The 26250-nt window shown below is 42.4% G+C and overlaps 3 protein-coding genes across 3 annotated transcripts; 1 reads left to right on the forward strand and 2 right to left on the reverse strand.

Annotated features, from left to right (window-relative positions):
* Positions 1-1070: 1070 nt before the first annotated feature.
* tcn2 (transcobalamin II) lies at positions 1071-6265 on the reverse strand. The gene is made up of 10 exons (XM_010898872.5): positions 6130-6265; positions 5907-5974; positions 4611-4803; positions 4155-4324; positions 2816-2968; positions 2497-2666; positions 2232-2406; positions 1946-2129; positions 1618-1736; positions 1071-1454 (listed from the first exon to the last, which is right to left on the reverse strand). Exons 2-10 carry the CDS (start codon positions 5962-5964, stop codon positions 1393-1395), a joined length of 1284 nt encoding a protein of 427 aa, XP_010897174.2. The 5' UTR covers positions 5965-5974; positions 6130-6265; the 3' UTR covers positions 1071-1392.
* A 67-nt stretch (positions 6266-6332) lies between these two features.
* ccdc117 (coiled-coil domain containing 117) lies at positions 6333-11005 on the forward strand. The gene is made up of 6 exons (XM_010898871.3): positions 6333-6477; positions 8151-8338; positions 8457-8507; positions 8616-8918; positions 9722-9868; positions 10010-11005. Exons 2-6 carry the CDS (start codon positions 8190-8192, stop codon positions 10248-10250), a joined length of 891 nt encoding a protein of 296 aa, XP_010897173.1. The 5' UTR covers positions 6333-6477; positions 8151-8189; the 3' UTR covers positions 10251-11005.
* A 464-nt stretch (positions 11006-11469) lies between these two features.
* On the reverse strand, positions 11470-26215 carry si:ch211-102c2.8 (trichohyalin). The gene is made up of 29 exons (XM_010898880.4): positions 26128-26215; positions 25442-25514; positions 25214-25302; positions 25041-25101; positions 24818-24940; positions 24116-24499; positions 23822-23959; positions 23579-23674; positions 23387-23494; positions 23203-23284; positions 23012-23102; positions 22522-22611; positions 20513-20625; positions 20254-20380; positions 20009-20128; positions 19803-19916; positions 19495-19710; positions 18705-18800; positions 18521-18622; positions 18261-18440; positions 17673-17792; positions 17366-17598; positions 17096-17222; positions 16925-17008; positions 16629-16840; positions 16447-16473; positions 15844-15919; positions 13346-13582; positions 11470-12438 (listed from the first exon to the last, which is right to left on the reverse strand). The coding sequence occupies exons 2-29, from the start codon at positions 25509-25511 to the stop codon at positions 12373-12375; spliced, it is 3582 nt and encodes a 1193-aa protein (XP_010897182.2). The 5' UTR covers positions 25512-25514; positions 26128-26215; the 3' UTR covers positions 11470-12372.
* Between the last annotated feature and the right edge of the window lie 35 nt (positions 26216-26250).

Consider the following 26250-nt stretch of genomic DNA (forward strand, 5'->3'; position numbering starts at 1 on the left):
ATTTCCGGTTACCCTTTTGCTCCTTTACATGGTCTTTCTCAAACATGGCAATACTGCCACCTACTGTCGTTACCTAATCTTGGACGGTTTCTCAAACTGTGATTTTTGGGACAGCATGTCTGTCCCAATAATTTGATGTACTCAAACATGGATTTAAAATCTAACACTATCAGGTTCATGTATAAATGATGTATAGCTCAGATTTAATTTGATTCAGTTTTTAATTGACTGGCCATTTCTTCATACTTTTTGGCCCTGATAAACTCCCTAGTTGCTATAGGGGTACGTTAGGGATCAATATCTTGCGGTTTCATAAAGCACCACTGAATGGGTTTTGAGAATATACAGTAAGTTCTTTCAGTAAAACTCTTATCTGTATTGTATTGGCCCACTGTCACTATAAACCTTTTAATTCTGCCACTAGTCAAAACTTACATTAACAATTAAGACATAAGGCAATTCCAGCCACACATTAATTTTCAAAGGTTTCCCTCTTGCCTTTATGTTGGTACATATTAATCTTGTGTCCACAATACTTTTTTCATAACTCTGCAAGCTTTTTGGGTACTACAACCTGACAACCCTTTTTTGTCTTTAGTAAGCATTGTTCAGTAGTAATCTATTGCAAAGGACTTTCTCATCCTACTAGGGCTTTTGCGTAGTTCACCAGTGCTTTCCCTACAGACGTTTTAAACTTGTTTTTGATTATCCTCATGTTGTGGCTAATGTTGGCAGACACCAATATAAAACACAGCCTCGAAGGAAAATGACATTTAGTGAGGTATCTTCAGTGAAAAAAAATTAAGAGACCACTGCACCTTTTTCTTTCCTTTCCAAAAAAGTTGAAAAGGAAAGTTTTGAGTGAGGAACAGAAGGGTTAAAATTAAGAGACCACTGCAAATTGAACGCTTCTGTTCCTCACTCAAAACCTTCCTTTTCAACTTTTTTGGAAGGGAAAGAAAAAGGTGCAATGGTTTCTTAATTTCTTCCGGAGCTGTATGTGATAACACACCTGACTAACAAGAAACACCTTTCAAGCCAATTGTCCAAACATTTCATATACCCTGGGGGACTATAAAGTGATGTAATTTCTTAATTGTGAAACCCATACACATTTTATTTGAATTAAAATGCAAAATAGTTAAACCATTCATTAAAATAAATGAAACATATGTTCAATGGTCTGGTATACAATCACATACAAAGGAAACTATTCTCTACTCTATTTTTACAAAACAAGTTCTAATAACCCAGAGGTCTGCTAACATCCAAACATTTCACTGCTAAAATAATATATAGTATATTACATTATAAAGCACATTGAGCAGAATTGATTTCAGATCAAACAATTACATGACAGCTTGTCAATTACTGTACTTCAAACGTCTATTCTCAGTAGCTGGTGTTTTCGATGGTGATCTTTTGGGCCATCTCAATTTTAAAGTCCTTTATACCTGAAAGAGAAACCAATGATTGTTTGATCTTTAGTCATAGTATAAAGTAAATCTTTATTTAGATCAAATCAGTTAAGACATCAATGTTGTTGTTCAGCATTAAATACAAATTACAGGAATGTTGTGTTTTCTTTGAATAGGTTGCAATAAAATCTGTTCTCACCCTGGCTGAGGGCATTTCCATCTGAGGAGATGCGCCAATATCTGCGGTCGGTCTGACGAGCCCATTCCCCATTCACCATTTGCAGGAAGGGTCCCCAGAAACTGTTCTCCTTCTCAAACCTGCAGTGTAGGCAGATAATGGAGTATTATTAATATTTTACTCATGAGGGAACACTTAGCTATTCATCACACCCCAGGAAGATATTTAACATTTTGTTGTAGTAATGTAAAGGAGAAAATGCAACTCTAAAAATGATTAATGGTACAGTAGACTTCTTTAACGTGTTAAAAAAAGGGGGGGGGGGGGGGCGAGCATACTATAAACTCACATGAAGTCAACATTTTTCTTTTGAAGGAGTTCAAGGGCATCAACCAACGAGGTGCCTTTTGGGATGTCCACAGAAAAGACTTCAGGGTTGCGGTGTAATTTGACAACCTCCACCTTCAGGGCTACTTTGGTATGGCTCTGTAACACGGTCACTGGCACTGTGGTGGCCTCCAGGACCAGGCTGTCTGCAGAGTAACCCCCCCCCCCCCCCCAAAAAAAAAAAAGAGGTTAATGAGTGAGAACACCACCTAAAAGTATTTTAGGTTAAGTAATAATGCAACACTTGCCATCCTCATCACGACACTGCTTTCCCTTGATTTGCAGATATGACTTCTGTTGAAGGGCAGGCAGAGCTTGGGACACGGCCATGGGGTTGCCATAGGTTCCCTTCCTTGCGTCGGACCTCATTGCTTCCATGGACATAGCACACTCCTGCACTTGGCTGCCCATTGCCAGCAGGGCCTGGGACATGAACACACATCAAGCTACTCTATGGGAGATTGTTGCTCCAATCAGACATTTAGGTGAACGGGAAAATGGCCTAGTCATTACCTGAACTGCCAGGCCTGTGCTGAACTCATTTCCCATGTGGCCATCAGCTCGCTGGGAGGCCAGTAGCTTCTGCTTGATGTCACCCAGGGCCTTGTCCAGCGCAGCCTCCAGCACCTTGGCATCAAACTCCTTCACGCACTGCAAGGCCATCCCAGCCATGGCAAGCGTGTCTAAAAAACAAAAAAACATGAGGGTACAGCATAACCTCTATGAAATCACCTATACACATTTTGTTTGGAGGGAACCAATGTTAACACACTGACTTTAGAAAAACGATCAGAATAGGGAGACGTTCCTGGATTTCCTTGGTCACACTTACCAATGCAGTCAGAGTCTCCCTGTTTGATATGTCCATGCTCTACCGCCCTGATTAGCTTGTTGCTGACATGAGAATTTACTCGAACTCCACTCACACACAGTGCCAGCATGCCCAGAGAGTACTGGTAGTAATTAGTCAGAGGACGGTGGCTTACTGCAAAACAGAAAGATGGACAATCAGACAAAACCAAACATTAAACCTGTCCCAAATGAATACCGCACCCTACCCTTGGACTAATTGAGATAGTGTGTGATTAACACATTTGGTGATTACTAAAGCCTTACCTTTAGCCAATAGGTGTAATCTAACACAAAATACAGGTAATTCACTGCAGGTGGTGTTGCAAATTGGCTACCCAATGCCCTGGGTTTTCACCCAATGCCCTGGGTTTTCACCCAATGCCCTGGGTTTTCACCCAATGCCCTGGGTTTTCACCCAATGCCCTGGGTTTTCACCCAATGCCCTGGGTTTTCACCCAATGCCCTGGGTTTTCACCCAATGCCCTGGGTTTTCACCCAATGCCCTGGGTTTTCACCCAATGCCCTGGGTTTTCACCCAATGCCCTGGGTTTTCACCCAATGCCCTGGGTTTTCACCCAATGCCCTGGGTTTTCACCCAATGCCCTGGGTTTTCACCCAATGCCCTGGGTTTTCACCCAATGCCCTGGGTTTTCACCCAATGCCCTGGGTTTTCACCCAATGCCCTGGGTTTTCACCCAATGCCCTGGGTTTTCACCCAATGCCCTGGGTTTTCACCCAATGCCCTGGGTTTTCACCCAATGCCCTGGGTTTTCACCCAATGCCCTGGGTTTTCACCCATTGTCCTGGGTTTTTACCCATTGTCCTGGGTTTTTACCCATTGTCCTGGGTTTGATGTTTTAAGTGCCTTGCCTCTTAACGTTGTAGTGACTCCTCATGGTACGTCAGGTGTTTGTTAAAGGCGGATATTTTTTCCTCCAATAACATGGTGGAATAGCAAGGAGAACAGCGTGGCATGATGTGTATCAGAACACATCTCAATATATGACCGCATTTTTTTACTCTGCCCAGAATTTGCTTTGGTGAGGCTATAAGCAGAATGGGAGTGGGGATAAAAACAGCAGACAATATGTAGAAAACATTTGGGCCAGTGGAGTTACAAATTGCATGTGACGTACCTACATGTGTAATAAAGGACTGAAAACATAGCAAGGGACAGAATCCATAGTAACCCCAGGTTTTATTTTGGGAGACAATAATTAGCTAATAGCAGCAACAGCTAACAAATAAAGAGTGACAGCTAAGTTGGACAGTACATCGACAAAGAAGTTAGAGGCAGATGGTGGAATGAGAAGGCTTACAGACAATGTGCTCTTTCTCCTCTTCCATCTGTTTCTTGAGATGAGTCAGGAGGTACTCGTTCTTCTGGCCGACTGTGAAGGTCAGGGTGTTAATGTCATGGCAGGAGGCCTTTAGGGCCATGGTGTACAGGGCCAGGCGACCCACCACTGGCTCGTGGTTTGCCAGAGAACTGAAAGCAGAGGACACAGGTGAGTTTATGGGTAAAAATTATTCTATATAATCTCTGAAGTAGCAATCATTAATACTAAAAGCAGGAAATTGTCTAAACGCTTGACTGGTATTGTATATACAGTATGGGCTGGTTTCGGAGATACAGACTAAGCCTAGTTGAGGACTAAAATTCAATGGAAAACATAAATAAGCTTGTTTTTTTAGTCCTAGACTAGGCTTAATCGGTGTCTGCGAAACCAGCCCTAACTGTGCCATTAAAGGGCTTTATAAATATGATCCTTTACCTCTCAATCTCATTGTGTAAATGTGTTTTAAGTGAATTCAGATGATCGTTCTCTTTGCCTAGGTTGTGGTGAGTGGACAAACGCAGGGCCAAGTGCACACTGGGATTGGGCGATGTTCCCTGGTCCTCCAGAGAACGCAGCAGCTGCTTATTGAGCGAAAGGAGCAATTCACTATGCTCTGACCCTACAGGATCTGGAGAAAATAAGGGTTAAGAAATGAAACAAGTAGTATTTCCATTTCTTGCATGAAAGCAACTTCCACTGTTATTGAAGGGATGTTCTGTTAGAGGACTATAATAATAAACCTATAGTTTATTGATCCTAAGGCCATATACATGTGGTGTCCTCAGACTGTCACCGAGGTCAAAGCATTGCAAAACCACTATTTCCTGTGCTGTCTCAGCATTCACACAAACAAGGAAGAAACCAAGACATTAGCAACTTAATAACCGAAGGAATTTGGGGCAATTCCTTGGAACAGTCAACTTGAGTGTCGACCAATAAAGTTAATCAAGGAATCAAACCATGTTCATAGTTATCCTTAACGTCAATATGTTAGAGTTTAGGATTTATTTTAAATATTCTTAAAAATACTTTAATATTAAAGTTTATAAATGACACCCATTACAATAATTACTATTTTAAAGAGCAAAATCAACAGTTAAGAATTTCAGAGTACACAGTAATAATGGAAATGTTTTCAGCAGAGCACCTTTGAAAGGACTATTCATGTATTGAACTAAAACTTACAAAGTTAGACATTTGCAAATGAGTTCAGTCTCATCAAAAAGCTTGTCTAATTCATGTAACATCGTTAACTCTCTTATGCTTTATTCCTTCAAAATCCAAATATTTAGAAGTCATTTTTTGGGTATACACGGAGTTTACAGTGATTTTGTGTGCAAATGTCCTTAACGCCCTTCTACTAGGCAATTTGTGTCTTCAGCACAAAAAGTCAGACCCATCTTTGTGACCTTGTGCCAAAATGGGTTTCCAGGAGCTGAAATTAGTATAGTGGTAGACAGATAAGAAAGCCTAAGCAATACAAAATCAATTGAACTTCTACAGAGCAGAGGGGACAGCAAACAATGTTGGATGTAGTATTGTTCAACCTTTATGTACTATATTCAGACAATTCAATGCAAAAGCATGGCCAGGTGATAAAGTAGATCATATTTACCAACTCTGTGTATCCACTGTCTTTTCAAATAGTTTTAGTAAATCAATAGAAAATCATGCCAAGGATGAGACACAAACAAGCAAATGTTCTAGTGTTCAATAGGAAATTATATTTACCACAGGGTTTGCTTCCAACCAGTGCCAGCAGTCCACTCACAAAATACAGGACAAACATTCTGACCAACCTGAATTAGAGAAAAATTCATAGTTGTAATCAGTCGATGTTATAGCGTAGCTCTTGGGATTGTAACGGTATGTAGGAGAAACTCTGCCTTCCTATCCTAAACAAATAATTTTACAGAGAATTCGTCTTCTTGTAGCGCCAAGACGTGTCACTTACCCGTAGAACGATTCTTTCGCCAAGACGAAGCGTTTGGGAAAATAAAACACTCCTGGGACAACCTGACTTTATGTTAACTTCACGCTCATGTTTAAGTCACGTGATATGTAATTCCAGGAACTACAGGATTATCAATTTGCAACTACAAGTCCCATATGTCCCTGTTTGCAATTTCGCGTATTTTCCAGAACGTCAAGCATGTTATTTTACGTGGCTCTTCATCATCAGTAGTTGCTACATTAGCTCGTCAGTTACGGTGTTTACTTTTACCGAGTAGTGATTCTCTGCAAAGCAGAAAATGCACCAGTGAAAATAAGGAAATAAATAAGCGCAGTGAAAGCAATACGGGTATGTTTGCTAATTTATTCCAATAGTTAGATGTTAAAATTGCATGCAAAGATCTTAAAAAACAACAACAACAGCAGTCGAGGTGCGTGTTGGTCCTTTCTAGTTGGCTATGTGAGATAGCTAGCTGTATATGTTGTTAGCATTACACAGTCGAGAGACATATAATGCCTGGTATTGCAGAAGAGCAAAACAAGCCCATGTATTTTGTGTAGATGATTACGGGATGTCTTCTGTTTTGCGTTTCCTCCTGTCAAATAAAGTTGTGTCATTAACTAGAAAACACCACCTGACTCTTTGGTAGTAGGCAACTTAAGCTACAGTGCCTTAACTTTCATGGCCTCATAGTACATACTGTAGATGTTTCTTGTATGAATCAAACCAGATTCAAGCAGCTAGCCAAGTGTGAAATTAATTTACATGATTCTGCGTTAGTATTAGAGTTGCACTATATTGGAAATAACTGACATTGCGATATTTAGTTTTTCTGCGATATATATTGCGATATGAAAAAATACAGGATGTCTTCAGAAAGAGCTTTGGCTATCAACCTGACAGTATGTATCCTTCTTTCTTTCCCAGACCCATCCTCTACAATAAAAAATCATGAAAATGGTTATATTTCAGAACAGGTTGCTAGGTAATAATATGTAACAGTAATAGGATAGCAATAGCAACAGTAGTAAAATGGAATGAGCGATTGGGCATAATTTATCCTTGGCCAAAGCACTGCAATCGGGTCCACTTGTTCAGGTGCATCCTTCACCATGTTCCCGGCATTGTCTGTTATACAGACTAGACGACCCATCTAGGCCCCAATCAGCTAAAGCTTCTCTCATCCCTGTTGCAATGTTCTCACTTGTTTGATTTTCTGGGAAAATGCAGTTTGCAAACAATGACTTTTCAGGTGGAAGTCCTCATTAATAAAGTGTACGGTCAGACTTATGTAGGGCTCCGTTGTCTGGTTGTTGCTGTATAATATTCCACTTATGGCAGCTCTTTTTCAACTTGTGCCTTGCATTTCTCGTACAGTTCTGGGATGACAACTTGAGAAAAATAGTTGCGTGATGGCATTACATACCGCTTGTCAAGCGACCGGATAATGTTTTTAAACCCTCTTTGGTCACAGTGTAAATTGGTTAACTTGTCTTTTGCGACGTGACATATTATTGAATCTGTGATTTCTCTCTGCGGTTTCAAACCTTTCTTGTATGGTGTAATACTGGCAAATGCATCTGAAATAGATTTTTGCTTTGGACGGCATTGAGATGCTTTGCACTCGTCATACGAAGATTTGTGGTGCCGCCTTAAATGATCAAACATATTGGTCGTATGTGGCCAATTTGAAATATATCTTGTAGACAGATATGTGCTTACCTTACGAAATCGCACGTTCTGCGATGAGACTATTGTGGATGCGTACATCGCAATGTCGATGCTGAAACGATATATTGTGCAGCCCAAGTTAATACTATATCTACATCACAGTAGGCTGCTCATATTTACTATGATTGATTTGATGACCAAAGGAACAGCAATTCAGTACCGAAATCTGATCTGACATCTGACAGATACAAAAATGCCTGTTGAATGTTAGCATTTCCTTCACCTTTGTTTTCTAGAATTCTTTCTCCCGATGTTCTTTCCATTTGCACATTGACTGTACCATCCAAAAGTCTTTTCAGCCCTTCTAATCCACCTTAACCTGGTACATCATGCATCATCCCAGCCCCATGAGTTGTGAATTGGGATTTCTGCCTGCCATGTACTCATTTCCCGGCCATAACAATGTCCCTGAAAAGGAGATCAATATTGGCTCTCCGAACACCTGTCAACACCTGCCGGAAGTGTCTCCCCCAAATGCGTGAGTAGAATAAGCGAGTGGAGTGCTACACGACACAGATGGAACAACACTTGCTTTACAGGAGATATGTTAGCATGTTGAAATGCATTCATCTTACATTTCTCTCAAATACGTTCAGCAACTGGGAGAGACGATGCTTGCGAAAGCATAGGAGGAGCAACGATGACGAGTGAGTTATTGGAAAAAATCTGTATTGTGAATGAACACCAATGTATCAGTCTTTATTCTGCAGCATGTTTGTTTTACATGAGTCATTTTTTGCTCCAATGTTCTCCAGAGGATGCAGTGCTAAAAGGAGAAGACTGATGGAAGAGGCGGGATGTGATCCTTTGGACCTCAGTCTCAATGTTTGTCAGAACTGGCCACCAGCTAACCATGACTCCACTCTAGCTGAATTGGGCAGTCAGGCACTCCCCCAGCCCAGCTTGGGGAATCAGGACCTGGGGCATCAGGACCTGGGGCATAAGGACCTGGGGCTGCCCTTATCCAGGTCTCCATCTCCTCAGACTCATACAGAGCCAGAAGGCTCCTGCATGGAGGTAGAGGCAGCTCAGAGGAGACTGCAGGAGATTGAGGAGAGGTAAGCTATGAGATACCTTTATATGGCCAGTGTGAGAGTCCAGACTGTGCTAGTCATCATAATTAAAATGTCCATTCTGACTACAGCTGCACAGTTAATAGAATTGTAATTGAAATTGCGATATTGACATGTGCAATATCCAAACTGCCAACTTGTGTGATTTTTAGCGCCAAAAATTTGTTTAAATACTTGATGGATTTTCAATGTTTAACACTGGAACTGCTAGGAAAGACAGCTTCAAGCTAGCAAATGGCACCAAGATATTGTCCCACATATACAACAGCATGGTTTATCTTGTTTCCTCAATGTCGGTGCCTACAAACATACTTAAAGGAGAAAATGTACCTCAAGGGTTGAGAAAGTTTGCCTAACTAGCTATGACAACGGCACAGACATAGCAAATGCCATTGCATTAAATGAGTAATTAAACGGATACTTGAATGTTTTGGCACAGACTGCACCTTCAAATTGGCAGTTGTGTAAACTGTTTCAAAAACATTGAACTTAAACATGAATTGAATAGCACACTATGTAGGCTATGATCTCTATTTTTAAGTGAGATTATCTACGCTGTTTACACCCATGTTTGAAAATTACAAATTATTACTGTAATTCCAATATTTATCATAGAAATTGCAATTCAATATTTTATCCAAATCGTGCAGCCCTAATTCTGTCAGAGTAAAACTTGTGTTGGCATTAGCACCACTTGTTTTGTGAGCACAGTATTCTACACACTCTGCATACACAGTCATGTCAGACAGTGGAGTTTATCTGTTTATTTTTTTTGGGGGGGGACTCAGGATCACCCTGGAGGATGATGAGGACGATGAGGATCTGGATGTTGAGCCAGCACCGAGACGGCCAGTTCTGGTGATGTCAGACAGTCTGAGGGAGGGGCTTCAGCGTGGCATCAGTGACATCCTCCCCCACACTGTGGCCCAGTCTGTGTAAGTCTGTGTCCTTCGCTTCTCAACCTTAATATAAACCACCTCCCCACCTAATGACCTGTCATGGTGACCAGTAGTCATTAATCCTTAGAACTTTGTGATGCCTGTCGACTCACCTATTTCCTGTTTCTTTTTCTTTAGGAGCCACTCCTGTATGGAGCTTGTAGTATGGCGGCCCCCAGAGGATGCGCTGGCCCGGAAGCTAAAAGACTCTCTGCAGCGGCAGAGGAAGCAGCAGACTAGCAGCAGACAACCCCTGACCCCCAGGGTTCCTCCCTCCTCTCAGATTCCCCTCAACCCCACAGGGGAGGCATACTCTCCTTCATACTGCAGCCCAGGGGCTGCGGCTCACATCTCTGGAGAAGAGGACATGGAGCTATAGGGCCGGGGGAGAGACAGCATCAGAGAAGGCCAGATCAGTTACAGGTCTCAGCCTTGGTTCACTCGGTTGGTCCTCAGAGAAGCCATAGAAAGGCCGGGAGAGCAGATGGAAAAGCTTCACTGTGATATGAACTTCTGCTTTCAATCAAAGCTGGACTGATGGACATTATGGCACATGTAAGCCGCTTGGCTACTTTGTGTTACAATCAGATCAAGCTGGATTTAAAATGATCCTGGAAAAGATGCAATAGGACACATAGCAAGGACTACAAAGCCACAGTCATTTTATAAAGACATTGTTTTTAAGGGATAGTTTGGGGGGTGGGTGACTTCATTGGGACCAGCTAGCTGGGAAATAGCTCAACAACTTCATTGCTTAAATCCCAAACTTTCCCTTGAATAGAATATCTGTTGAAGCTTTAAGGTCAGTGCCAGCAAACGACAGGAGTTTCTGATAATTCGGAATTATTTAGTACCTTGTGTTGTAACTAATGTACTGTGTTTCTTTAGAGGCCGCTTAGCCAAATTGGCATCTATGTTTTTTGTTATGTGTGGCTACATTAAATGCAAGCAAATATGATGTGTGCTTAGCCAGGGATGTAAAACATCAAACTTTATTCAAAGGGAGGTTAGAACATTGAGTTTGGATTGTGTCAGTTTGAACGTTTTATACAAAGTTTTTGTTTTGAAGGAAATACTGTTCAAATCTGGTGTGGGCCTTGTTTTTCGCATTCAACAATAAAGTTTGAAAACAACCATTGTAACGCATTGTAAGTTAAGTTAAACCATTTTGCTTTGGAGGAAAAACAAATGTGTTGCTCTTCCTTGAATAATACAAACAAAAAATGAAATTACTTAGTTTCACCATCATTGTACATTTTGATTGTATCCTTTTATGCACCTTAACAGACATTAGCCATCTGAGTGCTACAACTTTATATGTTTCTAAATATATTTCTAATGTACAGTGTTTTGATACCTAATGGAAGAGGGTACATAGTCCCTAATGGATGTTTTTTTTGTGATAGCTGCTGCCAAAAATGCTTGAGTTTTGCGGTGGTTTCACAGAAATTTAAATGTTTAAAAAAAAAAATCTATATATATATTGTTCATTTCATAAAGCAATAACTGTAAATAATAATACACAATTTGTTAGTGTGAGCATGTCCTGAAATGAGTTGGAGACTTGTATATCAATCCTTCATTGAGACCAGCAGTGAATCTGAGTCAGTAAAAAGTTAGTGAAAAGGCTGATCATTTGCAAACTGCACAACTATTACAGATTTAATTATTTCTTCAGTTCATGTACTTTATTTGCTCATGTGGCTTTCTTTCTCTTGTGTGTCAGCACAACCTGGCACAAAGTGCAAAACTATTTGCCCCACTTTTATGTAAAACATTTGTAAATAGTTTTGCAAGGTGTTAAGTTGTTATTTTTGCTGGTAAATTAGTTGGTTTCCTTAATTATGTGGCAGCTAATAACTTTTCAGTCTATATTGCTGAAGTGTTTACATGTTGCGTGAATGTAAATGTAATTCCCGAAATATGCTGCCATTACTGTGAATTAATTTTACTACTACAGGAACATTGCTTTTACATTTCAACCACTCTAACTGAAGTGATGCAGATCGAAGTGTCCTTAGTGCTACTTGTTCGTTTTGTTCATGCTTCAGTGATAAAGAACAAAACTGCGTTGCGATATAATTTACACATTCACATAATGTGAGATTTACATTGGGAGTAATGATTACAATCTCTCTTGCTACATCACAAGACATTTAACAAAGGTGACTTGCAGCTTCACAGGGTCCTTAAGATTGTAGTCCATTCACATGATCCCACTGCCAAACGTCCCATCTCCACAACATGCACTCTGCAGATGGTTGGTTGATCAAATATTCACTCAGTGACTATGTCCCCAACCTTTAGCCTAGTTGTAAAACATAACTGCAGAGGAATGAGAATTTAACAACCAGTTTGGTCATTGTGACATTTAGGTAATTTATGCTGTAATTCAGAGAGTCATTTATTTTATGAGCTTTAAGTATTTTGACATTGATCCTCCAGTTATTTATTTTACACAAACACTTTTACAGACTGACATCTGGCAAACCACACAATTGTTAACTCTGGACTGTCCTGGAACACGAAAGATTCCAAAACCGAGAGCAGTCCTGGGACAGTGGTATCTGATTGGATAAAATCACAGAAAGAATTTAGCAATCACTCAAGAGAATTATTAACATATCATGAATCATGTCAACAAAATTATACAGTTAAGATTTTGTTTTTACCAGCTATACTTATCAAGCCTTCATAGTAGTTTCATTAAAACATGACCACCAATATCAATAATGGCATAATTTTTAATAGTAACATAAGCACTGTAATAAAGGCTTTATAAAACAGTGAATCAAGGCTATCAAATGGTATATATAAATATATATATATCTATAGCGTTATATTGATATATAATAGGTCCACAAACCTTTTAATGTCATACGACATTAAGTCTTAATGTATTTGTTATGAAAAACAGGATCTGTCTCACATCAAATAAAGTAAGTCACAACCCATGGTCAGTAAATATGTTACAAATATTATGTCTGTTCCAGATAGATCATCATCCACAGGTCCCTGTAGGGTGTGAGTGGTATTTAAATGTGTGTCAGTGTGAGCAAAGTGTGGTACAGTAGACCAAATACAAATCCCCCTTCTATTCCCAGGACTCTACCTTGGCTTTATTCTAACCCACTCCAATGGCCCCAATTTTCTGTGGCAGATGTTTCAGTGTGAACAGGGCGAATGTGTTGAACACCTGACCGGGTCCAGCAGGTATTTAGTTGTGAGTTGTCACATTTACCATCCATTGTTGACACACAGTTATGCCACATTTTGAGATATTATACAGCACGACAGGTCATTATTTGTTACCCATAAACATAATGCTTACAAAATCTTTTTGAAAGCATTTGAAAGCCTTCATTAAAAAAGGTACTGTTTATAGCAGGACTCCAACGACTAGCGAATAAATTATTATTAAGACAGAAGATGTCATGGCCTCTTCACTCAAAAAGCAGGTGGAACTCAACTCACCGTCTCCAGGTAGGACCCAGCCAGCTCCATTGGAGACCTGCCTGGAAGGGCATTTCCCAGGAGAGTGGCGCTAAAGGAATGGGCCTGGTTCTCAGCACGGAGCTGTTTGACCCGGCTCTGGAGATGATGTAGTAGCTTGAAGGAAGCCAGGTCTGAAGGCCCAGGAGGGGCATGGGGACGCCTCATGTGGAGGGTGGGAGAAGAGGCTGACTGCTGGGCTCCAGACACACTGCATGTCTACCAGGAAACAAGGACAAGGGGCAGGAGGGTGGAGGGTGGTGATAAAAGTAAAAGGAGCGAAGGAGAGATTCAATATATGCTCCATACAAGGGGTATAACTCTTACCCTCAAAGATCTGGATTCAGATGGTTCTCTTCTACCTCATCATTAATTGCACCACCTGGTGTCCCAGGTCTAAAAATGTCCCTGATTAGAGGGTTGCAGCAAAAGAACAGGGTGGATCTGGCTTCAAAGTCATCAGTTGAGTTTGAGGGGCTCTAGATGTTAAGGGGACCATATGTCACATTTTTCCCAGGTTGTTGTACATTTGTCCTGTATTTCAGACTCCAATCATTTTATATGAATGGACTTTGATTGCATTCCATGGTGTCTTTTTTGCATGGGTGAGGGCAGCTATAGTTAAGTTTAGGGTGTCGGGTCTAGTGTAGCCAGTGGCACCTAGTGGCTGGTGTCAGATAGGTTTCTGTTACACATAAAAGGAGGGGAGAACTGAGTGGGCTAAAGAGAGTAAAAAAAAAATCATAAGTACTGTCTGTACCATGTCAAAAGAGATTTTCCTAGCAACCATATTCCATAGTAACCATATTCCAAAACAGTGAGTATGTCCCCAACCATTAGCCTAGTTGTAAAACATAACTGCAAACGAATGGGAATTTAACAACCCATTTTGTCATTGTGACATTTAGGTAATGTCTCCTGTAATTCAGGGAGTCATTCATTTTATGAACTTTAAGTATTTTGACATTGATGTCCTCCAGTAATTCCTTTTACACAAACAAAGTAAGCAAATGTAACAAAATATATATATATATATATATATATATATATATATATATATATATATATATATATATATATATATATATATTATATATATATTTTTTATAGACTTTTTATAGACTTTTATTCATAGCAAGACCAAGACTTCCCCTAGAGGATAATTTTACTGGTTGTGATGTACAGCCTGCTGACAGCTTGTCATTTATGACTCTGTAATAGAGGGGACACAGAATGAAAAAGATCTCAACTGGTGATTTGGTTTGTTGGTTTATGAATTCATGTTTCATAATGGTAGATTTATAATAAAACTGGTCCACTGGTCCACTAGTGGGTGGAATTTTCTTGTAGTTCTTGAGAATCAAAGGATAGGGGTGAGCAAACTAAGACTGCAGGTTGGAGGCAATTCAGTAGGTAATTAAATAGTTTTGAGGGGAAGTAAACAATAACTCACCAGCCCAGTCTTATATGCATCATTTAAATCTTAATATGGATTGAAATTGTTCAGACATTATAATGGACCTACTGTATAAATGTTATAATTACTGCTCATAAATATTTTTTTCAAATATATTTAATGTATTTAGCATGTTTAAAATATGCTGGGGTTATAAAGAATGTATGTATTTTGCAGCAATTTGGAGAAACCATCACTGCTCTTACTGTATGATTAGTTAGTTCCTGGCACATTTTTGGTTTTGTGTTAGTTATTTTGTCTAGTTCACCCAAGCAACTATGCACTAACTGCAAAACATTTTGGTTGCCTTAGTATGTGAGCTAGTACATTTTTCTCATTCATTTGAAATGTTTGTTAGACTTTTAAATGGAACAGAGGTGAGTCTTAGGTATACTAGGGTGTCATTAATATTCATCACCTATATGCTATTGTGTCACTGCTATTACCCACTGTACTTTCTTCCAAAGTGTGTTGCCATGTTCAACTTGTAGAGTGTATCCTAATCTTATATCACGCCAGTTGCTATCTTTACAGGATGTGTTCCTCTCAGGTGTAGCTCTAACCAGCCTTCGTTTTGGTATTGGATGTTTTTTTTTAAATTGTTAATAGACCTTGGCACTTGGAAATGTAAGTCATTTCTTTGACAAACCTTCAGCTAACTTGTCTCCATTCCAGTCTAAAAAGGTGCTGTTGTAGAGTTTACAATGTGTTGATCTAGCTAGGGCATTTATGAAATTTCTAGAGGCTCAGTACTTTATTTTTACTAATTCTTGCCACTTTGAACGATAGTCATTTTTATTTTCCTTCTAATACTGACTTTCTTCCTATTTGGACAGCTCCATCACAGCCCTTTTTTAAAATGACCAATTAGTTAAAAGTGCTCTTGCTCATGCTTGAAGGGTTACTCTGACTCCTAAAGTAACCCTAGCCTCAACCAACAAGTAGTGTACCATTTCGGCACCAAAAGGTTCCTCAGAAAAGCTTGGTACTCAGGCTCACCTAGTTCCTATATGTTGATTTTTACCTCAGTAATATGTCTCATTTCCTCCTCCAGTTTCTCCAGCTTCCTCTGCTTCTCCTCTTGTGCCTTAGGTGCCTTTCTGCAACACAAACATATCCGTTGTAATAGGTAGAAATATAATCTCCTGACACAGCATAACTAAGCTTAATTTAACACTAGAGCACCACTACAGACATTGTGTTGCCTTGCTCTATGAGTGTTAATAACATTCTACCTACTACACCTGAAACCCTAAATTATCTTTTTTTTTCTTCTTATATACATTTTACAAGATGGAGAAAACAAAAACATTTGTCATCCTTTGAGAATTTAACCTCTGCCATTCTTGAAGCTTGGATGCTGCCACAGGATGCGATGCAACACGAATAGTATGACGTTGTAATTGATTTCAAAGGAGGCATTTCTTAATGGCTGATGGCTCTAGTATAGTAGCACTGTTAGGTGGTTAACAAAACGATATAACACATCGGGTGATAAGTGTAGAGACTACTGAAAAGTACTGCTCTACAGTAAAGTGAGATTATGATATTTTGGTATGAAAAATTATCAAGATTAATGAGTTAGTTGAGCCTCTAGACATGCAGTCTTAAAAGTGTAGTTAGTTACCTCCAATTAAGCAACTTTGCTTTGCACCTGTGGAGTGGAAAAAAGTGCAAACACTGAATGCAACAGAACATGTCCCAATGTCTGTCCATGATACAACTGTTTCCAAGGCTGCACCTTAGTGCTCTGAAAGTCAGCTCAGTGTAAATACTAGTGTAAATACTGTAGGATTGTAAGCTGCAAACCTCACAAGTTCGCTCGTCAGCTCCGCCTCAAACTTGCCCGCCAGACGAGCTGTCATCTGCTCCTTCCACTGACCCATGCTCCTCTGTACCTGGTGCAGTTCCTGGTCTTTAGCCTGCAGCTGCCTGCGCAAGGAAGCAACAACACCTCCTGTCTCCTCTCCTCCCTCCCACACCTGGGCCCGCTGGAGAACGCTCAGCTCCTCAATGTGATCCTGCAGCATCAGCATAGGATGGTAGATGATTGGTGTGTGTGTGTGTGTGTGTATGTGTGTCACAAAACGCAATGAAATCCATACCTTAATGAGTCTCTCCTTCAGTGAGCCCAGAGCCTGGTCTCTCTCCATCAACATCTGCTCCCTCTGAGCATGTAAACTCTGCTCCTACAGTATACAGAAAGGGATGGTTCTCTTAGCTTGTACGTTTGTGCTCTATGGGAGTGCCTGGTGGAGACAGTGTCCTGAACACACCTTGTCCAGGCTCAGCTGCTGAGTGCTGCGTCTCTGTGACTCCAGCTCCTGCTGTAGTTGGTTGACTGATTGTTGCAACTGCTCTCTGAGAGCCTGCAGGATGGGAACAGCTTGGGCCACTGTAGGACTACAGCACACCATCAGTTTAGAGCACCAACACTGAAAGATTGGAATACACAACACTATATCCGCGTTGTACATGTCAATCAGGTAGTGTGTGATGAGTATAACAGGGCATGAGTGTGTCTGCGTGATAGAGAGAGACAGAACCTGTGTGGGAGCTGAAGGGAGCTGTGTATGGTCCCGGTGTGTTCCAGCAGGTGCTGTAGATGCTGACACTCGTCTCCCAGCTCCTGGGCCCAGTGTCTGAGCTGCTGCTCCAGCCTGGCCGTGGCTTGCTTGTATCTGTGCTCCCTCTCCGCCAGCAATGCCTGCAGCCTGCCCGCCTCCTCCTCCGCCCACCGGACAACCTGCTCCAGCCTCAACGTCTCCCTCTGGCCCTCCTGCAACCACAGCCTGGTCAGGCCACCATGTAAACCATGTGCGTCGGTAAGGTAAAGAGGTAGCCTGTCCTCACCTGCTCCATGAGCCTGTGTACTCTTTGTAGCTCAGCTTGGTGCTCCTCTTTCAGGGACTCGCTCATCTCAGACCACTTCCTCCGCTGCGTGCGGCTCTCACTCTCCAGCTCCTGCACTCTCTGAGAGGAGACAGAGGAATGGCATCGTTACCTTTAAAACATGGTCATACTGATCTGTCTGAAACCAGTTGTCTGATAATAATAATATGCTGGGTAGTATGCTAAGTACATTGCTGGTACTATGCTGGGCACTCTGCTAGGTGTATGCTGGATACTATGGTAGGTACAATGCTGGGTACTATGGTTGGTACAATGCTGGTACTATGCTGGGTATTATGCTGGGTACTACGTTAGGTACTATGCTGGGTACTACGTTAGATAATATGCTGGGTACTATACTGGGTACTATGTTGGGTACTATGCTGGGTACTACGTTAGATAATATGCTGGGTACTACGTTAGGTACTATGCTGGGTACTATGCTGGGTACTACGTTAGGTAATATGCTGGGTACTATGCTAGGTCTATCTATGATGTGTAATGCTCTAACTGCTAGGCTCTCTGCCACCCAGTCTTGGTTCTGCTTACTGTCTGTAATTCCACCACTTTGTTCTGAAGAACCAAGGCATTCCTCTTCTCCGTCTCAAATTCCCCACGGATGGTCTCCAGAGCCTTCCGGCCTTGCTCCTCCAGTATCCCAGACTGCACCTGTAGAGCTTCTTTCTTTACTCTTTCCCATGTCTTCCTCTCCTGCTCTAAGGTGTTAATCTGCAGTGGCAACAGGCAATCATTATGCCTAGGTTTAACAATACATCTCATCAGGAGACACAGACAATAGGAATACATACCATCTTCTGAGCTTCAGCACGCAGCTCCTCCTCTCGCCTCCTCATCACCTCTTTCTGCTTCTGAAGGGCCTCCTTCAGCTTCCTGCCTTCCTCCTCCTTCATCTACAGAGGAAACTGTGAAACTGACCCGGGAACAGTTCTGGTGGGACACTTTCAGAGGTCCGGACCGGTGAAAGATACTGACCTGGAGGTGTTTCTGTACGGACTCGGTGTGCTTGGTATGAGACAGGGCCTGTGCTCTGAGAGCCATTGCTTTCTCTTCTTCAGCTTGAATATGAGCCTGGAAACAGAGGAGCAGTAAAGATATCAGTGTTTGAATTAATGAAATACAGGGGTAATCAACCATGTTGCTGTAGCCTCTCATCTTCTGGATGTTTTCCTCAAAGTTAACTATCAGCTGGTCCAGACTTACCCCTTCCATCCTGCACACACACTAACAGACAACACTGTTAGTAGATCTGAGTAAAAACATCTGCTAAATGACTAAAATGTAACATGACAGCACTCATTGGGTAGTCTGTTAGTGTGGCATGTTGGCTGATAACTGGTTTAACATGGAATCGGGACATTGACAGGCACAGTCACCCAGACTCATCCACTGTACACTGACAGGGACAGTCACACAGACTCATCCACTGTACACTGACAGGGACAGTCACACAGACTCATCCACTGTACACTGACAGGGACAGTCACACAGACTCATCCACTGTACACTGACAGGGACAGTCACACATACTCATCCACTGTACACTGACAGGGACAGTCACACAGACTCATCCACCATACATTGACAGGCACAGTCACAGACTCATCCACTGTTTATTGACAGGCACAGTCACACAGACTCATCCACCATACAATGACAGGGACAGTCACACAGACTCATCCACTGAACACTGACATGGACAGTCACACAGACTCATCCGCTGTACTAGAGACTGCCAGCTCACCATCTGCGTCAGTGTGCCTACCTGCTCTTGGATCTCTCTTAGGGTAATGCTGTGCTGCTCCCTCATGCTCTGGAGCTCCTCCTGCAGGCCATCTCTCTGTGCCTGCAGGGCACCCATTTCCTCCTGGAGTCCCAGCAGCTGCAGCTCCTTCTGGGCAACTATCCTCTCCAGGGCTCCCACCCTGCTCTCACTCTCCCCCAGCTCAGTCTGCAGTTTACAAACCATCAACCACACTGCCTGAGAGGCCGAGAGAGATTAGAGAGATTTTAAGGCAGCAGTCAGAGGTTGTGATAAAGGTTAATTATGGGGAAGACAGATGGTGACAGTACCTCCTCCTGCTCCTGTTTCTGCCTGTGTTTCTCCTCCAGACATGCACACCTGTCCCTTAGTGACCTCTCCTCATCTGTCACATGCTGGAGTTGCTCACGAGCCTCATCCAACCTCTGCCAAATTCCCACATGAAAAATGGTTCAAACTCATTTAAAGCCTTGACTGTCACTGTAACATGTTCTGAGCATCAGCCTGAACACTGTACCTCTTGCACGGTCTCCAGCTTGAGTCTAGAACGCCGTTGCTCAGCAAACAGCTCTGTTTTGGCACTCTCCAGCTGTCTGTCCAACTCTTCTCTCTCAAGGACAGACATTCTGACACTTCTCTGGGACAGTGGGGAAGCAGGTAAAGGAGAGAGGTTATAAGTACATGAAATTGGCGGTTATAATTAAATCATATTGTAATAGAGGAGGGAAAAGTGCCAACCAAGCTAGAAAAAGCATATGTTACCCTGAAGGACAACGAATTGTCTGTGTGGACACGTTTGTGTTTACACAGAGCAGCCATCTCCTCCTCCATATTCCTGACCTCCTGCACGCAACAGTCCCTCTGCCTCTGCAACCGACGAAGCTGACAACTACAACTCAATGAATAACTGTGAATTCGGCCTAATCAGCTGTGAAGGTTGTAAAGACGAGGATAGAATAGATGTAAGCTGTATTGTGTTTTTAGGCATACAGGGCAGTAATGGGTTTGATTATGTTGGCACCTGGTACTGTCTGCCTCTGCCTTGCTGTCACCTAGGCCGGCCTCCTGACTCCGCCCTTCCAGCTCCATCTGCTCCACCCCCACGGACAGCTGGTCCAATTCCTGAACAGCATCCTGGGAAACACAACACAGCTGTGAAAATGTGGTATTTTATTGTTTCACATGCATTTGACTACTGATTGTGTATTATGAACTTCATTAATGATGATCTTGGTACAGTGGGGAGAACAAGTATTTGATACACTGCCGATTTTGTAGGTTTCCCTACTTACAAAGCATGTAGTGGTCTGCAATTTTTATCATAGGCACACTTCAACTGTGAGAGACGGAATCTAAAACAATCCCATTGTATGATTTTTTTATAATTAATTAGCATTTTATTGCATGACATAAGTATTTGATCACCTACCAACCAGGTAGGAATTCCAGCTCTCACAGACCTGTTAGTTTTTCTTTAAGAAGCCCTCCTGTTCTCCACTCATTACCTGTATTAACTGCACCTGTTTGAACTCGTTACCTGTATAAAAGACACCTGTCCACACACTCAATCAAACAGACTCCAACCTCTCCACAATGGCCAGAGAGCTGTGTTAGGACATCAGGGATAAAATTGTAGACCTGCACAAGGCTGGGATGGGCTACAGGACAATAGGCAAGCAACTTGGTGAGAAGGCAACAACTGTTGGCGCAATTATTAGAAAATGGAAGAAGTTCAAGATGACGCTCAATCTCCCTCAGTCTGGGGCTCCATGCAAGATCTCACCTCGTGGGGCATCAATGATCACGAGGAAGGTGAGGGATCAGCCCAGGACCTGGTCAATGACCTGAAGAGAGCTGGGACCACAGTCTCAAAGAAAACCATAAGTAACACACTAAGCCGTCATGGATTAAAATCCTGCAGTGCATGCAAGGTCCCCCTGCTCAAGCCAGCGCATGTCCAGGCCCGTCTGAAGTTTGCCAAACGACCATCTGGATGATCCAGAGGAGGAATAGAGCTTTTTGGTCTAAACTCCACTCGCCGTGTTTGGAGGAAGAAGAAGGATGAGTACAACCCCAAGAACACCATCCCAACTGTGAAGCATGGAGGTGGAAACATCCTTCTTTGGGGATGCTTTTCTGCAAAGGGGACAGGACGACTGCACCGTATTGAGGGGAGGATGGATGGGGCCATGTATCGCGAGATCTTGGCCAACAACCTCCTTCCCTCAGTAAGAGCATTGAAGATGGGTCATGGCTGGGTCTTCCCGAAACACACAGCCAGGGCAACTAAGGAGTGGCTCGGTAAGAAGCATCTCAAGGTCCTGGAGTGGCCTAGCCAGTCTCCAGACCTGAACCCAATAAAAAACCTTTGGAGGGAGCTGAAAGTCTGTATTCCACATTGACAGCCCCGAAACCTGAAGGATCTGGAGAAGGTCTGTATAGAGGAGTGGGCCAAAATCCCTGCTGCAGTGAGTGCAAACCTGGTCAAGAACTACAGGAAATGTATGATCTCTGTAATTGCAAACAAAGGTTTCTGTACCAAATATTAAGTTCTACTTTTCTGATGCATCAAATACTTATGTCATGCAATAAAATGCTCATTAATTACTTAATTGGATTTTTGTTTTAGATTCCGTCACTCACAGTTGAAGAGTACCTATGATAACAATTACAGACTTATACATGCATTGTAAGTGGGAAAACCTGCAAAATCGGCAGTGTATCAAATACTTGTTCTCCCCACTGTATTTAAAGTGCTGTCTATACCTCACCAATAGCCAGGATTCTAGTTCCACGTTAAGAACACCTACAGGATTCAGCATTACCTTCTTTTCGGACAGTTGTTCCTGATATGCATGTGTTCCTGAAAAACCTACAGATGTTGTTCGAACTATCCCTTGAATTAAAACCTGAATGATTCTTCATTAACCTTTATCAACAACCGCACATAGAAATTCCCTATTGCAACAGCATCTCTCAGACTTCACATGACAAATTCATTAACTGGAAGGTAATGTGTTCTGGGCCTACCTTTCTTTTCGGACGGAGGTCAGTGAAGAACAGCTCCGTCTCACAAAGCTCAGCTCTCCTCAGCTCCCTCCTCTCTTCTTCCTCACAATCCTACAAGACAAATACAAAGATGAATACACACGGACAACCAGAACAAAAAAAATACACAAATCACAAATATCCCTAATATAATGTTGGAATTTCAGTCTATATCAGGAGGGATGAGCAGAAGAATCCCTCCTGTTTGAGGGTAGCCAGCTCCTCCTCCTTCTGTATGCAGGCTGACCTAATCTCCTCCAGACAACTCACGGTTCTCTGCTGAGTGGAGGCAGAGTTTTAAGAGACAACACGTGAGGAGGTGCTATGGTGGCATCTCTGGTAGAGAACAACTACTCAAATGTAGTAAACATTGTGTTAATAGGCATGCTGTATTAATCGCTCAGTGGCTTCAGAGTGAATGGACCTAAAGACAGTGAACATGTCTACTAAAGGAGTCCCTCACTGCACACACATGGTATCCTGCAGACTGGTTAGGCCTTTCTCTCCTTCGGCAGACACATCGCTGATCTGTTTCCTCATCGTCATCTACAGAGAGCATAGATCTGCAGACAGAATGCATGGAAGGATATGAAACAAAGAAAAGCTAGTCAGATTGAATCGGACTCTGACGTCCCTTCACTTGAATGATCTGGTGAAGGCTACCTGGGAGTATTTCTTCTGCTTTTGTGTGCTTTACGGAGGGGGACCCCTTCGCTGGTCACAGGTCCATTGCTAGCGCTCAGCACTTCACACGGGATAAATAAATAAAAATAATGTACATTGACTTATTGTAATAATTTAGTTATGGCACACTATAATCAGAAATGCCTGGTCCTGGAAGTCCTACCAGGGATAACCTGGAGATCACTCAGCTCCTGAGATGATGTGTCACAGTCAGTGTGGTCAGTGTGGAGACCATCCATGTGCTCGACAGACTGAATGGCAGAAAGGCATCCTACGGTGATGAAACAGCGGATCTCAGTAGTGTCAGCTAGCTGATGTCAATTATGTTGGTAATGGCCCCTAGCCCCGGCCTCACCTGGCCTGCTGTTGATGTGCTGTCTGATCGTCTCTGTGCGGACAGACTCCAGGTCACTGTCCATGGTCACTGTGTCAAAATTCCATACTGGCACTCCTGGGGAAGACAAGGAAGAGGCTGGAGTTACCATTAATCATTTATTACAGAAATAATATCCTGGGTGGTAAATGAATAATTATAGCTGTGCGTTGAAAGGGTACAGTAATTGACATTAAGGACTAGATGTTCTATGTGGCAGAGAACCTGCCAAGCGTCTGGTGGTGGCTCTGGAAGAATGGCTCCTGTTCTCCTTGGTTCCCTCATGCTCTAAACTGGAACGGTCCTCAGTGACAACTCCCGTACCACCACTGCTGCTGCTGCTGATAGTACCAGGCACTGACACTGGAACCAGCGCAGAAAGACAAAAGCATCAATATCTGGACAGAGAAACAGACGTGCCAGTATAAAAAGTAACCCTGGATACTGTTCCATTTCCCCTCAGATGACTACAGCCCACTGTGACTCTGTGCCCGGGCAGGGAGATGTCAACCCTCTCACCCGTGGCTGGCTGGGGTAACAGAAATGGACAGGAGCAGCCCTCTTTCGGACAGGTGCCTGAGAGGGCTGCTCTGCTATCAGACCCTTCCTGTGTAGAGGGCTGTCCCATGTTGTTACTCCGGTCTCTAGCCAGTCTCGGTGTGGTCCCGTCTGGTAGCCCCGCCACCATCTCGTCTCTGAAGCGCACGGCAAAGTCCTCGGTGCACACGCTTTCTGCAGGGGGGCGCAGCTCTTCCATCAATACCCCCCCACAGGCATCATCCCCCAACAGCCTCTCGAGCCGCCAACGACACTCCTCTGTCCGGGACTCTAGAACGACTTCTTTCTCGTACGCTGCCCTCTGCTCCTGATCAGAAGCATCCACCCTGCCTCTTGAGCTCTTCTCTGCAGGGACAGAAATGGGGTGAGAAGGGGTGAGAAACATCCAGGCTGAACCAGGTCAGAGGGAGAGGCTGGGTCAAATGGGTAGGGGGGGGAATAGTAGGGGAAGGGTATTTCAGAATACCCTCTGAAAGGGGAGGGAGTTAGAAAATCCAATCATTTTCTGAGGATTCTTTTCTCGACTGTATCTCTGTGGCAATCGTTTCTCAAGTCTGGCAAACTATTCTTGAAGAATAAATTGGCCAGGATTTACAATCCTGCAGGAATGTCTGAAAGGACTGAATTATGACAAGATGAAAGATGTAAGTTGACATTTCTCACCTGAAGAAAGGTCCTTTTTCTCTGAGCATACCAAGTCAAGGCAAGATATGGGGGAGTCATTAGTGGGAATGGTACTTCCCAAACCTGTGTCCCTGCTCATGGACTGGCTTCTGCTCACATGAACTGCAATTAACAGAGCAATGAAGATGTTATCATATTAGTGTGTTACTATTTCACAAAGGAATATCACTCTGAGTGTGCTGTTGTAAATTAAACAACATACCTGTATTCATGCAATAGTTTTTTCTGGAGAAACCTTCAATCCCATGGCTGCTGTTCTGCACCTGTGAACGTTTAGCTACTTAAATAAATTCCTAATTGTACAAACTAAAATTAAGTGAACAAAAATATGCAGACAAGTTTTCAACTCTGAGAGGTTGGGTGCAGCATACTGACCCGCAGGCGACTCAACTGGGCATCGATGGCATCTAACAGGAGATCGCATTGGTCCTGTGGCAGAGGAGCATGGCTGACTTCATCCTGGTCTGAGTGGGCAGAAACAAATTATAAGTATTTGTGTTTGTATGTGTGTGTCAAAGTAAATATGAAGTTGAATGAAATAACGTTTGGAATTGAATAATGATAAATCATTGGAATTGTCATTATAGTTGTAGATTCTCTTACCAGTATAAGGAATCTCATTAGTGTCCTCTTCAGCATCTTCCTCAGCTCCTTCATGATTTCCATCGGCCATTTCCTTAAAAAAAAAATGTTTTAGGCACTATTTCACAACTTTCTTTAACACCTTGGAGCAGTGAGGTTTGTGGTAGTGAGTGGGGGTTGTTGTTGGTCATATGTTCCCCTGGAAACAAATACCTTTTTGCCTAGGGGCCTACAGACTGCTGAGCTTCCTTTCATGAACACAGTTGATGACCTACTGGTGTTTAGTGGCCAGCTCACATACAAACATACTCATGTCTTTAACACGATTGTGGAATTATTCTCACTGAAGACAGGGTAGAAAAGTTGTCCATTGACTTCCAAATTGGATGCATCATGAGGCTATAAAAGCAAATGTAGGCTATTAATTCAGGTTGTTGAAAAATGTCTTCAAAGAACAGCTCTGTGGGCAGAGCAGACTCACGAGAATGTAATGCAGGTGCATTTGATTAAATATTTGTCATAAGGCGCAAATAACAAGTCAATTAGAAATAAAATATTTCTGTTTATTTTTTTATTTCACATTTACTCTACAAAGCCTGTGACCCATTATCGAAACATCGCAGCATACAGTAATTTAATTTAACCTTAAAAACTGCACTTGCGAGCAGCATTTTCAAACTAAGAATATAAAATGAAACCACACTTACGTATGAGACAAAGTTGGAAGACTTGCAGGTCCAATCCAGCTTGTGCAACAGCAGACTTGATTGACAGCAGCGTTGGTAGGGTTTCCAAGCAACCCGCAAACACCACTCAGCCTGGCCAGTCCC

Source organism: Esox lucius, chromosome 13 (genome assembly GCF_011004845.1).
Source record: "Esox lucius isolate fEsoLuc1 chromosome 13, fEsoLuc1.pri, whole genome shotgun sequence".
NCBI classification, from domain to species: Eukaryota; Metazoa; Chordata; class Actinopteri; order Esociformes; family Esocidae; genus Esox; species Esox lucius.